This window comes from Onychostoma macrolepis, chromosome 07, assembly GCF_012432095.1.
Source record: "Onychostoma macrolepis isolate SWU-2019 chromosome 07, ASM1243209v1, whole genome shotgun sequence".
Taxonomy (NCBI): Eukaryota; Metazoa; Chordata; class Actinopteri; order Cypriniformes; family Cyprinidae; genus Onychostoma; species Onychostoma macrolepis.
In genome coordinates this window covers 40,839,447-40,854,093 of record NC_081161.1, presented here as the reverse complement: position 1 = coordinate 40,854,093, position 14,647 = coordinate 40,839,447, and the positions used below count along the sequence as shown (strand labels likewise).

Sequence of the window (14,647 nt, the reverse complement as noted above, 5' to 3'; positions counted from 1 at the left end):
GGAGAACTTGCACAATTGGTGGCTGACTAAATACTTTTTTGCCCCACTGTATATATATATACACATACATGTATACACACACACATTTTCTGCCTCATATCTTGAATTTTGTGATCATTCTTAGTGCATTTTATTATACTGAATCATGCAGTGAAAGAACGCACTCTAAATGCGCATGTGCTCTAGTCTAGACTTCATCGCATAATGTAAGCGTGCACTCCGTAGGTGTTTTATTTGGTTTTTGCAAAATACTTGGTAATGTCAAATTACATATCATTAAAGCAACAATTACGATATTATCGCACACCCCTAGCCTAGTCTGAGTCTTATTCCACCTCCAAAACAAAAGATACTGTATTTTGCATGAAGGCTAATTTAACACTATTTTCTAAATTAAGCAACCCAATTATTTCCCTCTGATTTTATGGGTTGTTAATGGTTAGAGTTGGAGTAAGGACTATGTTTGTTTGACAGAGTACAACATGTTCTACAATTTTCACATGAATCACTTTATGTTTATGTAATACATTTTAATGAGACAAACTGGTTTACTATTAAACTAGTCTGAATAGCTTTCAGGAATCAGGAGTCATTGGTTTGAATCAGCTCAGATGACTCACTCACTGAACTGAACTGAAGGTTATAATATTTGACTTAAAATGATTATTATTTATATAACATTATATAATATTACAGAATCTGTAACCATTTTGAATCAACTTTTATTTTTGTATTTTCAGGTTTCATTTTAGCTTAGGTTTTAGTCATTTAGTTATGTGCTTTTGTCATTTATTATTATTTGTTATTAACTTAACGTGCTTAAACATTCATTTATTTTATTTCAACTTTTTATATATATATATATATATATATATATATATTTAGTTAACAATAACACCAATGACAATATGTAGTTAAAGATACACTGTCAAAATTTTTATCATTAAAAAAATTATTATTATTATTTTTTTTATTTATTCAGTGTTTATCATAAAAACACACACAAAAAAATGTTGGAAAAGCATTAGCAATTGTGCAGATTTTTGATAATTCTCTGTAGGTCCACTTACCTTTCCTGCTAAACGACTGGATATGATACCATTACTCGCCACCAGGCAGTCTGCTAATGTTGTCTTCCCTATGGGAAACACATTTACAAACACAAAGTTTTAAGTTTTAACCAAAATCTTGTGGTAGATGCCTAACAGTGAATAAAAACAAAGATCGGACTCATATCAACATCCTTTAAACTCACCATGATCTACATGTGCAAGAATACACAGATTCCTGATGTGAGATGTTTTCTTCTGCAGTGCAATTATCTTCTCCAAATTTGTGAGACCCATTTTGACTTTCTATGCTGTGAAGATGAAGCACAAAAGATGAAGATCACTTCATTATTAGTGCAAATACATATATAGAAATCCCAAAAAAGCATTTGGGTGCTTAAGTTGCTTAAACATGTATGAGTGTCACTGCATTATACAATAAAACAAAATATCAAAGCAAGTGACATCTGCACACAAATGCTGCTCAAGCTATTGTAGTACAATAACGACAGATCTTTTTCCTCCTAGAATTTATTCTATTGTAATAAATAAATTTAAAAACGATCTTTCTTTTGGGTATCCTGAAATAATGAAAGATGTAGGCTATATATTCTAGAGGTGCTCACTGCTTCACCTTCCGTTAACTATTATGAAAGTATATTGTCATAAATACAAAATATAATGACATATAGAGGACTGTCATACAGAATTATGGTGGTTTGGACATAAAATCAACCCTGAATGGTTAGAAATGTTATAAAAGAGCTGAACTGCACTACGCCATTTGGTTTGACATTTTGTTATATAATGCAATTTTTGTGTGTCCAAATTCTTTCTTAAACACAAAATATGGCTTTGAAGTCGATCAGGTTTTAAATGCCGTTCTTTCAAAACAAACCCGCGTGCGTTTTGTTGAGAAATTGAAGATTTCGGCACTTTATTTCTCACATTCATTCATTCAAACACTCATTTGACACAAGTTTTCAAAACAACGTCCATTCAACTAAGATTGACAGACTGTTAAACAAACTGAACATTCACCGCAAACATATATAATATCGTAAAATATAAACGCGCATCCTCAGCAAAAAATAAAACTGATATTCACCGTTTCTCCTGCTTGAATAAACTTTGATATCCTCAGCATGAGAAACGACAACAGATACTCACATGTTTTGTCCTGTCCAGGAAGCGCAAATGTGCGTTGTGCCCGTCGCGCGCGACATACGTAATACGTTACGCTGCGTCGTCACCAGGACGCAGCAAACAGTGGTTGCCGGGGAAACGGGACGCTTAGTACAAGACAAACGCCAGAGAAGCAGTGTGTAAGTGAGGAAAATTCACAATATTCCTCAAAAAACCGAGGAAAATGACGCGTCTCTGTATCTGTGAGATGTGCAGCTGTGGGTAAGAGTATTTTTTCATGTGTTTGTTTGTTTTTGTAGCAATGTTTGAAGCCCGAGAAGGAGTTTTGAATAATTGATGGGTAAATGGTAGAACGAATATCAATATCTTGAACGAATATCTTGACGGACATAATTTAATATGAAATTTATTTTAATACCTTTTAATAATGGTTTGGAAATTAAAAACAAATACATTACAATAATTAATTTGACAATAATTGATAAAAACAATATATATATATATATATATATATATATATATTATGTTATTTTTCGTTTTATATCATTGCATAATTAATAGGAAAGTAGTGAAGAAAATGTCAGGTAACGTTAGTCAATTTAATTTGATTTAATAGTTTTCAGTTTGATGGAAATACAAGTCCTCAATACACTTGTAGTGCAAAGAAAATAATATGAAGAAAGAAGTGTATTTATGTGTGTAGAATGGAGGGTTCAGTCAGTGACAGAGTTTGTTGTATAGCTGTTGCCCTGGACTCCACAAACATGTTCAGTAAAAGTACTGCGGGAACTGAGAAAAATCACTTGGTGAAAGACATATTAATGAGTTTATGCCTTCTCAAAAGTATAATTTCATTTTAAATGGCTCCTCTGTCTTAAATGCTTCTCCGTTCTCTTCAGCCGCCACCGTTGCATACACCAGCCCACAGCACTTTACAAGAAAGGCAGCAAGACTAATGTGTTGTCAGAGTACTCAGAGAAGTATCCTGCCTATAAAGGGCACACGCGGCCCAAGAGTGTCAAGCCCCCACTGCAGTATAAAGCTCATCAGGACACGATGGAAAGAACAACCACCTTCAGGTACATTCTGGGAATTCATAGCTAATATTTAGTCAGATAAATTACACAGTTTTATACATACATCTACTCACTAGGATCCGATCAATTTTTTTACATGTAAAGTGCCAGCACACAAGATGTTAGAACAGCTCCTCTATGTCTTTCTATAGGTTTCAGATGATCATATAATCTTTTTTGCTTTCTCATTTTTCTTAGGACAGACTATGTCCCGTATGTGGTCACCCGTCGCCCTGAGAAACCGCAGGCCGAGTACAAGCCCAAGCCTGGAGAGATTGACTTAGGAACGACCTATAAACAAGACTTCAACCCATATGAAGTGCAACCATTTGTTCCTTCACGTCCGAAAGAGAGAGTACATACCACAGATGTAAAACTGGACACCATACCCACCTATAAAGGTAATGACAATCTAGGTCAGTTAGATCATGTGATGCTTTCTGAGCATGTAGTTTCAGAAAACACACACTGAACAACTGGAGCATTTTTTTTTATTAACAACCTTATCTAGGTATCATGCTGTTACTTATGTTAAATCAAGTATTTTTTTTAAATTTAGATGAATTTATACTCAGTAACTTATAAGACACATCATAAACACTAGTGTTCAAAAGTATGGGATGAGTAAGATTTTTATGTATTCATTTATTTATTAACACTTTTATTCTGTAAGGGTGCATTGAATTGATCAAAAGTGACAGTAAAGACTTTGCTGTTTGTTTGGGCTTTCTATTCGTCAAAGAATCCTGAAAATCCACAAAAATACCAGATAATAATAATAAGAAATGTTTCTTGGGCAGCAAATCAGCGTTATTATAATATAGTATATATAGTATTATAATATAGATTTCTGAAGGATTATGTGACACTGAAGACTGGAGTAATCCAGCTTTGCATCACAGGAATAAATTACATTTAAAATTATATTAAAACGGAAACCAGTTATTTTAAATTGTAATAATATTTCACAATATTACTGTATTTTCTATCAAATAAATGCAGCCTCGGTGAGCATAGAATATTTATTTTAAAAACATTAAAATGTCTTGCCAACCCCACACATACAGTATGATATAGTATATCATAAAAGCCAACTACATTTTCAGTACACGGTACAAAAGCTGAAATGCATAAAAAGTTATTACAGCAAATGCCTTTGTTTGTTAGTAAAAATTTTGTGTGATGTTTTTAAAGAGGATTTTCGTCAGTGGGAGATCAGCAGACGGGAATTGACTAAGCCTGACACACCGTATCAACCCCCTGTTACAAAGTTTGGGAATTCCACGACATTCCAGGACGATTTCGTCCACAGAGGCCTTGTTCCACGTGAGAGCTACAAGCCCCCAAGCATAGCCAAGCTATCCGATGCTCCTTTCGAAAACATGACCAGCAACAAGCTCTCCTATGTTCCGCACGCTCTAGAAGCCCGGTATGTTAAACCGCCAGTTGAATACAAACCCAACAGCCAACCTTTCCAGGACCTCACCACCCATCGACAAGACTATCAAGGCCTGCCGAGTCAGCTGACCAAAAGCTGCAAGCCTGAGCCGCTCAAAGTGGCCTCCAACAAGCCCTTCCAGGGCAGCACGGAATTCCGCGACCGTTTCCAGCAGTGGCCCGTGTCCCTCCGGCAGGTGCAGAAGTCGGTGGAGTATATGATTCCAACAGAGCACATGGACCTGACTACCACCTCGCACACCGACTACATCAAGCACCAAATCCAGCCCTTCCTTTCCGCCAAACCCTTCTTACTTCCCACTAAGTCCTCCACGCCCTTTCAGGGCAGCACCACCATGAGAGACGACTTCCAGCCGTGGGCAGCACCCCGTCAAAGCATGATCCGGAAACCAGAGGAAATCCAGCGAGCCAGTGGGAAAATGGAAGATCTGACCACCTTCAGGGCTCATTTCATTCAGCATGAAGCTCAGCCTAGTTTCAGCTTCAAGCCCCAAAACGCACCGCTGCGGACCGACGCTCCCCTACAGAACGACACCATGTACCGCACCGAGTTCACACCCAAGAAGATCAGCATGTGTCCGGCCAGTTTCGAGTCTCCGCCGGGGTTTGTTTTCGATAATTACGATGATCGAGGCCACCGCTTCTTCCGCAAGATGACGTCTGCTGACAAGATTGAGACGCCGCAGGAAATGGTCTTGACAGCTTAAGAAAGTCATCATGTTGTTTCTATAAAAGGAAACTAGCATACAGTGTGATCTCTCTAATTTATTGTAATCCTACGGGGAATCGTAATGAATTACGGTTAAAGGTCAGTGGGTTGAACTATCTTTCATAAAACATTGATTATGCAGTTTAAAATTTTAGCTAGTTTTAAATTTTCAATAGGATGAAACTGCAGTACAGTTGTAGGCTATAACAGTGAGTACTATAATATGTCATAAATCAGTTTTTGACAATACCAATTAATTAGTTCAGTATCAAAATCACTTCTACACTACTATATAAAAGTTTGCGATGAGTTTAAAATGAAATTCAATTATAATGTTTCAAAGGATGTCTATTTCAAATAAATGCTGTTCTTTTGAAGAATCTTTTAAAAAAAATGTATCACGGTTAAGTTATATGAAGCAGCACAACTGTTTTCAACATTGATAATAATCAGAAATGTTTCTTGAGCAGCAAATCAGCATATTAGAATGATTTCTGAAGGTGTAATGGAGCAATGATGCTGAAAATTCAGCTTTGCATCACAGGAATAAATTACATTTTAAAATGTATTGAAATAGAAAATAGTTGTTTTAAATTGTAATAATATTTTACAATATTACTGTATTTTTTTGAACAACAGTTTAGTTAACCACATAAAACATGTTCTTCGCGTTACACAATAATTGATTGTTTTAATCACAATGAAGAATACAAAGATCAATCATTCTAAAGATATATAAACTGATTGGTAAAACTGTATTTATTGTTTTTGTATCACATAGACTGTTTGCAATATTGACATGTACAGGACCAAAACTGGCACTTCCTTAACCGAGTCATGTAGCGGCACTTTCTCCACATACTGTAGCAATAAAATGCAATGGATTAAATTCATGGATAAATTCGGTGAGTGGCTTATGTACAACATTTGTTGATGTACTTAAATGCATGCATAAAGGCCAGTAGGAAACCATTATATTAGAGATATGGATAATTCACTTCAAGTGCTATAAGTACGTAGGTCTGTGTTGAGTTTAATCTTAAATATGGATTATAAAGACAAACTAAACCAAGTAAGAAAATAAAATCCAAACTTTCTACACTCAATGTACAATATTGCACTTAAAAACACATTATATACAAGACATATTTTACAATGCAGCACATTGGTTGAACACAAAACATACATCTAAAAGACGGCTGGAGAAATGTGACTTTTATGGCACATGCCATTTCAATCAGTCAACACGGGTTTTCTGTCATACATTCTACGTCCATATTAAAACATCATTATTTAATATTAGAGTCAACATGAAAACAAAATGGAACCTTTTTACTTACTTAAAACATGCTACTGTGTTTGTCTTTGTAATGTTTATCAAAATATAATAACTTTAGCTCACTTCTACCAAAGAATAAAAAATAAAAAGTTCATTGGGACTTTTTATCTCACAATTCGGAACTTTTTTGTGATATAAACTTAGAATTATGAGATATAAACTTCCAATTTTGAAAAGAAAACTCTTATTGTGAGTTTATAACTTGCTATTCTGAGAAGAAAGAAAAAAAAGGTCCAAATTGTGAGTTGTAATTACCTTTTTTATTATTATTCCTTGGTAGACACAATATTCCAAATTCTGACTTTTTTCTCACAATTGTGAAGTTATATTTCACAATTCAGACTTTTCTTCTTAGAATTACTAGTTAATACTTCGCAATTCTGACTTTTACCTAAGAATTGCAAGAAAAATGTCAGAATTGTGAGATATATACTCAGATTTGATATTTGAAAAAAAAAAGTCAGAATTACTGTTTTTATTTTTCATTCTGTGGTGGAAATAAACTTCCATAAAACTTGCTTCCCTCTGAAATGATTTCCCTTTTTGGCTGGCATCACAAATCCTTCTTACTCCTCTAACTCCGCCCCTCTGACCACCTGACTCCATTCACGAGCCAATCAAATCCTAATAAATTTTTCCCTAATTCCTAATTTTTTTTTTTCTTGTTGAATATCCTATTTGCCTGTTAGTAATCAGATTAGAGAAGTAAAATGGGTTGTGACAGCATTTCATGTTGACTTCAAGGTAGGAAAAAAAAAAAAACATTTGATAATGTCTCTCTTAATACTCCAAGCTGTGTACTACTGATATTATTGGTATCAGTGCATCATGTACACCCAAGAGGCCTTTATATTTCCTTCACATTGGTGAATGGTCCGATAAGATTTGTCCTCTCATATTCACAAGTAAAAATCTTAAATTAATACACATATAATATCACTTTCAGGGCAAGATAAAATGAGATCTGCAGAGAAAGCTGGTGAAGAGAGAAGTTTCAAATCTCATCAAGTGATTTTCTCTTTGGACTTCTGATGATTGTGGGAAAGCATCCAGTGAAGTGTAGTCCAGATATCTTTTAGTCCATACACTCCAGGTGTCCTTTTTGTTTGTACGATTTAACAATATTCTGTATTAGGAGAGACAATCAGTGCGTCTGTTGGTTTGGGCTCTTGTGCCTCTGGCGGTCACTAGGTGGCGCTGGTGTCCTGTGCGCAGGTCTGGCAGCAGCGTTGCCGGTACAGATCCACGGGGCAAAGCTTGAGCTGTTTCACCACAGGACAGTAGTGGGTTCTGTCCTTACACTCAACTACAGAAGCACAAACAAAAGAAAACAAAGCTTAGTCAAAATATACGTTTAGAAATCATACTTTTCAAAAGCACAATCCACACATTAATTGGCAAAAAAAACAAATGAGTTTGTAAACAACAACATTTAAATATGTTTTCGAAAGCAATGGACCGAATTAACTTGAATAAAAACTAATTTAAATATGAAGATAAATAATAATGAAAGTGCTCAGTCTTTTCTTGATCTTTAATTATTATTATTATTATTATAACTATTATTCTTTATTATTCATTGTTATTAATATATTTTCATATGTTAAATATATGAACACTTTTGATTTACTTTATAATCCACAGATAAAATAAAATAAATGAGTTTGTGAACAACATTTAAATGTTTTTGAAAACAATGAACTGAATTAACTATGAAATAATTAACTAGTTAAACAAAAACTAATTTAAATATGAAAAGATAAATAATAATGGCAGTCCTCAGTCTTTTGTTGGTCTTTAATAATAATAATAATAATAATAACAACTATTATTCATTATTAATAATTGTTATTAATATTTAAAAAAATAAAATGATAAAATAATATAAATTATAGAATAAAATGAAATGAACTGAATTAACTATGAATGAATTAACTAGTTAAACAAAAACTAATTTAAATATGGAAAGATAAATAATAATGGCAGTCCTCAGTCTTTTGTTGGTCTTTCATAATAATAATAATTATTATTATTCATTATTATTAATTGTTGTTAATATTTAAAAAATAAAATTAAATAATAAAATAAGCTGGAGATGTGTATGCTAATAAAGGAGGACCATGCAGGCCTAGAACACTTTTTTTGTGTGTGTTTTGCTTGTTCATTTTTGAGCAGTTAATTAAAGTTTATGTTGAGTCGGTTCCCGCCTCCTCCGTCCTGTATCTAAGGAACCTTGCTACATACACTCTACATTAACATCTATGATGTGAAACACCTGATCCTGTTCCTCTTGCTTTGTCCACCTAGGATCTTGGATTGATTTTTCACAAAGATTATTGTGAAATTTTGGGACTTGCTCCAATGACATTAATATGCACAGAATCGTGGGAAACCAGAAATGCAAACTCAGTCACATTAATTTTGTCCTCTGCTACATTTCAAAATCAAGTTTGGTAAACTCTGACCTGCAAATTCACATAGCACAAAGACGTTTGAGGATCTAAAGGTCACAGACTGACCTCAAGTCAAAGAAAACTAAGCAGTGTTGCTGCTCGCAGTATATTTCCACTTTTTGTTTTTGGTAATTTTATTTTTTTTTCTCAAAAAGTGAATCCTTAGACTGTGATATCATATCCTGTTCGCTGCGGAGTGAAGCAACATTTTGTGCTTAAAGTCTAGCGTGACCACGGCTTCACACCCTAAAAACAATATAAGTTCATTTATTGGTGTTGTTTTATTAAACATTTCTGCACAAGAAACAAGTTAGGTGACACAAAAATGATGTTTCATTAAGTTTCACCGCAGAAGAGCGAAGAACAAAAAGCAGATGTTTGGACAGACAGGATTCCTGAAATGACCGAGCTTAAAAAAAAAAAACCTGCGAACGAGAGCGAGTTCTCTTGGGACGCTGTGATAACTTGGACTTCGAGAGTGACGGAACAAGCCAATATATTTGGCCCTCAGGTCGCTAATATTTTCCCTAATAAAACATGAACGCTCTAAAGGTGGCGAACGCTCTGGTTTAGAACAAGGTGTTTTAAGAGACTCACTGCCACAGGAAGTGATGTTGCAGTGTTGCCAGGTAGAAGGCCGCCGTTGCCAGGCACAGTGCTGGTCAGGGAGGGTTTTCTTGTTCTGCCGATGGATGCATTCCACTCGACGGGACTGGAAGCCGCTGCCACACGCCGCTGTACACGTCCTCCACGGGAACACCTTCCAGTGCACATCACACATCTCAGACGAGCAGTTCCTCACGGATGACGGCCTGAAAGTGTTCGAGAACCAGATTACGAGAAATAAGACGTTAACAGAGCTGTGCGTGTGAGAATGAGTGATACTGAATATTGCATAACAAGTACGGCACCTTTCTTTTGGGTCACAGGTTTTGGACGTGGTGTTGCTGAAGTGTCTGCATGAGACGCTTCTGCTCTGCGTGGCCACCGCAGGCCCCAGACATCGACCTGTGCACTGTGAACACGTCATGTGACACGCATTACCATCACAGTAAATGTGATGAGGAGGGGAATGAACAAACACAGCTGCTCTGATACTAAACAGGCATAAGCTACGTAAAACTGCTTATGGGTATCTGGCAAATAACTTGAATGTTATACGATGGAAGTGCATATTTTTAGATTCTGTTACTGGTCAGTATTTATTAGGGATGCACCGAATCCAGGATTCGGATTCGGATTTGGCCGAATATTGGACTTTTTGATGGGGTTCGGTTTCTGCCGAACCTTAAAAAAAAAATCCACCGAACCCTTAGCTTGCATTAAGCGCGCTACACTGGTCAACGTCACGCCGCCGTTGAGTACGGGAAGGTGTTTAAGGTGGACCGTTCGAATGCAGTATATGTGAGAAAGTGAAAATGGAACTCGTGAGCAGAAAAAGTGTTGTTTGGCAGTACTTTCAGTTGAAAGAAGGCGATTCAAGTCGAGCTACATGTTCAATTTGCAATGCCGATTTGTCTCGTGGTGGCAAGGACCCCAAACAATACACAACATCGCCGCTGTTAAAACATTTGCGTATTAAACATCCGAAAGAATACGAGTTGTGCATTAAAATAAAATAAAATGAAAAATACACTGCTGTGGACGTTGTTTACTTTATTAATGTGTTTACTGTGTTAATGGTCTGAGGATGGGAGTAGGATTCGGTATTCGGTTTCGGGTTCGGCAGAATCTTAACCAGTGGATTCGGTATTTGGCAGAACCCCAAAAATCTGGATTCGGTGCATCCCTAGTATTTATTATTAGTCATTTTATAACTTTAAAATGACTAATAATAAATACTGACCAGTAACAGAATCTAAAAATATAACTATAATATAAATAACTTTTTAGACTTTTTGCATGAATCATTAAGTTATTAAATATTAAAGTAGCCTAATTTACTTTCCCAATACGTCATGATACAATCAATTCCCAATGGCGGGGGGGCGGATTTCTGTCTTTTTTTTTAAAGGAATTTATTTTTTTCCTTAATTGCAATAATTTACAAATAACAAATTACAAATTAATTTAAAAATTTGAAATTTGTAAAAAAAAAAAAAAAAATTTTTATTCAGAAAGGATCAATTAATTTATAAATGACAAATATTTCTAAATTTGAAATATTTTTTAGATTTCTAATTCAAATAAATGCTGTTCATTTGAACTTTTCATATTCATAAAATACAGAAAAACATGTATATTGATTTCCAGAAAATTATTAAGCTGCACCAGTTTTAAAGATTGATAATACTAAAAAAAAAATATTTTTTTTCTTTTCTTTTTTTAGCAGCAAATAACCATATTCAAATGATTTCTGAAGGATCATGTGACATTGAAGAAATATAGCAACTATTAATATTAAATAAATATATAAATATATAAATAATATATAATAAATCTGTCTGTCTATCTATCTGTCTGTCTATAAATATTTGATCAATTTATTTGATGAAAAGTATAGTAAAAACAGTAATATTGTGAAATATTAACAGTTTAAAATAACTTTTCTGTTTTTGAAAAAAAAAAAAAACTAACACTAACTTCTCTATTCTTTTTGTATTCTTTCTATTTGTTTTCTTTTTACTTATTATACAATTAACAAAAGCAAAAAAAGGCCTCTAACACTAGCTTGCTCTAAAATGCTCTTTTGTTGATTTTAATTGCTTCCATTGTCTCATTTGTAAGTCGCTTTGGATAAAAGCGTCTGCTAAATGACTAAATGGAAATGTTTTATACATAATATATTTAAATGTGTGAGTGAGTGTGTGTGTGTGTGTGTGTGTAATATTTTACAATATTACTGTTTTTACTATATTTTTGATCAAATAAATGCAGTCAAGGTGAGCAGAAGAGACTTTACACATTGAAAAAAATCTTCCTACCTTATAGTTATGCATGGTCATGTTAAGGTTTAATCCACAGAATATAAAATAATTATGGATAATTGCTGACCAGTATGGGTTTTTATTGGTTACCATCAATATCGATATCTAGAATATCTGCTATATACCGTGCAAAGCTAATGATCTCAAAAATAGCCACTAATATACTGATCTATCACTACTTACATACACTATTTTATATCATTGCTCCACATTAAAGAGGTTAAAATGAATGTAAATGTGGCAGTAAACGTACCTTGCCCCAGGGGCCGGTGAGCCACTCCACACACGCGTGTGAGCTGCACTCTTCCCTGTCTTCAGGCCGACGAGATCCTTCACATGCTGAGCTGGACAAAACCCTCACGCTCCCCGAGGCCTCCACCTGCTGACAGGAGACCCGCCTCTCTCTGAAGCCCCGCCCACAGGAACTGGAGCATCTGGACCACACTGTTGACACCCAACTGACAGATACAGCAAAAACAGTCAGGAGAGCTTCAAAATGATTTCAAAAAGCTCATGTGATCATGAAATATGAAATACTGCACAATCAAACAGAAATTTTCAGTATGCATGAAATATGCAGAGGACCTATATTTTTTCAAATGTGCAGTATGCAACAAAGCACACTGTATGAGTTTATCCCACAATGCAATGCACTCAACTTGACCTTCCAATTCCAGTGTGATTGATGAGCCAGAAGTCACCATTTCACATCAGTTTCTTAGTCAGACTGCCAAAAAATATAGATCATAACTGTATGCTATTCACTGAATAAATATGCAACATAATGAGGCCATGCGATAATGTAGCATACTCCTGTTTGATGTTATCTTTGTAGTATACAGTAGAAACGACACAGTATTCAGTAAGAAATAAGATCAAAATTATTTTTTTCCAGATTTTTTTTTTAAAGACGTCTCTTATATATGCTCACCAAGGCTGCATTTATTTGATAAAATACTGTAAACTAGTCAATGTAAATAGAATTTAAAACAACTCAGTTCTATTTCAATATATTTTAAAATGTAATTTATTCCTGTGATCAAAGCTGAATTTTCAGCATCATTACTCCAGTCTTCAGTCACTTGATCCTTCAGAAATCACTCTAACATGTTGATTTGATGATCAAGAAACATTTTTAAAATTATTATCAATGTTGAAAACAGTTGTGCTGCTTAATATTTTTGTGAAACTATGATGCTTTGTTGTCCTCAGGATAAGTTTAAAAACAGTATTTTTAATTGTTTAAATATATATATATATATATATATATATATATATATATATATATCGTAACAATGTAAAATTGTTTTCTGTCAATTTTGACCAGTTTAATGCATCAAAAAGCATGAATTTCATGAGTTTTCATTTTGTCCAAAAAAAAAATACAAATACAAATTTATGTTGCCTTTTGTGAATAAATTTTATGTATAAAGGCTTTCAATTTATGGAGTACAGCCAAATGAAAATGCTGCTTTACTACAAGCTCATTAATCACAACTGACATTATACAGAAAGAACATATTTCAAAGTCAGGAGTGCTTTAAAATTGGTTAAAAAATGATTTTTGAAAAAATTACACACTTTATCTGTAAAAACAACATTATGGACGGAAACAAATTAAGTTAAATGTCATTTGAATTATTACAGTACATGATTTATCTTCACACCTGTAGCATCCTATAATAGATTTGACATTTATCTAGCTGCATATTACCAATTTTCTTTGCACTCGCACAGTTAAACACAAAGCTAACAAACCTCAAACTTCTAGCTAACTCTGGATACGTGCCATTCCAAACCGACAAGAATATGTATCTCCGTACATTTCAACAGTGGATACGTACGTACGGCTGGATATATTTGGTTTTTAAAAAAAGCACAGCTTGTACCCGAGTCACTGGGGAGCTGGGAGCCTCTGCGGGGCATTTGGGGTTGTGTTAGAGCGCAAGAAGCAGTAACAAAGACACGCTTTGTGAGAGGATCTCCCGCTGACGGCTCTGAACTGACGCTAAGCGCTTTCACAGAGCCATATGATTCATGTGCTGAGTCCAGACGCATGGCAATAATCAGATGATGTTTTTGGCATGGACGTATAGAAGTCGGAGAGCGTTCGTGTGCACTATCTATCCTGTGTTCTCCAAGAAACCCTGAAACCCTCAATCAATCAGCGCACCATATGAAACGTGGACTATGCTAATGATTCGAGCTAGAATATTTTTCCCAGCAAAAAAACTCCTGAATACTTTTATATGAAAGAGTGGAAATACAGTACATGCCAATATCATTCAGTTCAATAATTGCTCTTTTAAAGGCAAAATTTAGCTTTTTTTTAAAAAAAAGTTAAATGTATCCTGGTCTTATTGTGCTTTTTAACTGAAAAAATGCTAATTATCATTATTAACTTGCAATTTGTTGATGTAACCAAGATGAAATGGGCAAAAATAACACGACCACTTTACAGAAGTGCAAATGACATTTCACACTGTCGTT

At 34.6% G+C, this 14,647-nt stretch overlaps 3 protein-coding genes across 4 annotated transcripts in view; 1 reads left to right on the top strand and 2 right to left on the bottom strand.

Annotated features, from left to right (window-relative positions):
• efl1 (elongation factor like GTPase 1) overlaps nt 1–2,315 on the bottom strand; it is a 115,780-nt gene extending 113,465 nt beyond the window's left edge. The window contains exons 1-3 of one of the 2 annotated variants that reach the window (XM_058780364.1): nt 2,220–2,315; nt 1,256–1,360; nt 1,071–1,138 (exon numbers count right to left, since the gene is read on the bottom strand). In XM_058780364.1, the coding sequence (XP_058636347.1) occupies nt 1,071–1,138; nt 1,256–1,346 (159 nt within the window). In that variant the 5' untranslated portion in view covers nt 1,347–1,360; nt 2,220–2,315. The other variant, XM_058780365.1, reaches the window with a different exon arrangement.
• Nucleotides 2,316–2,327: 12 nt separating this feature from the next.
• saxo2 (stabilizer of axonemal microtubules 2) lies at nt 2,328–6,041 on the top strand. Its single transcript, XM_058780367.1, has 4 exons — nt 2,328–2,456; nt 3,095–3,274; nt 3,470–3,672; nt 4,466–6,041. Exons 1-4 carry the CDS (start codon nt 2,419–2,421, stop codon nt 5,434–5,436), a joined length of 1,392 nt encoding a protein of 463 aa, XP_058636350.1. The 5' UTR covers nt 2,328–2,418; the 3' UTR covers nt 5,437–6,041.
• A 138-nt stretch (nt 6,042–6,179) lies between these two features.
• The window catches only part of adamtsl3 (ADAMTS-like 3), a 183,362-nt gene continuing 174,894 nt past the window's right edge, over nt 6,180–14,647 (bottom strand). Inside the window, 4 exon segments of the mRNA XM_058780368.1 lie at nt 6,180–8,083; nt 9,828–10,042; nt 10,142–10,245; nt 12,411–12,615. Of these exon segments, the coding sequence (XP_058636351.1) occupies nt 7,965–8,083; nt 9,828–10,042; nt 10,142–10,245; nt 12,411–12,615 (643 nt within the window). The 3' untranslated portion in view covers nt 6,180–7,964.

Coding starts and splice junctions, on each gene's coding strand:
- saxo2 (XM_058780367.1), top strand. CDS start 2,419: ATGACGCGTCTCTGTATCTGTGAGATGTGCAGCTGTGG. Junction 3,275..3,469: donor GAAAGAACAACCACCTTCAG/GTACATTCTGGG, acceptor CATTTTTCTTAG/GACAGACTATGTCCCGTATG. Junction 3,673..4,465: donor CACCATACCCACCTATAAAG/GTAATGACAATC, acceptor ATGTTTTTAAAG/AGGATTTTCGTCAGTGGGAG.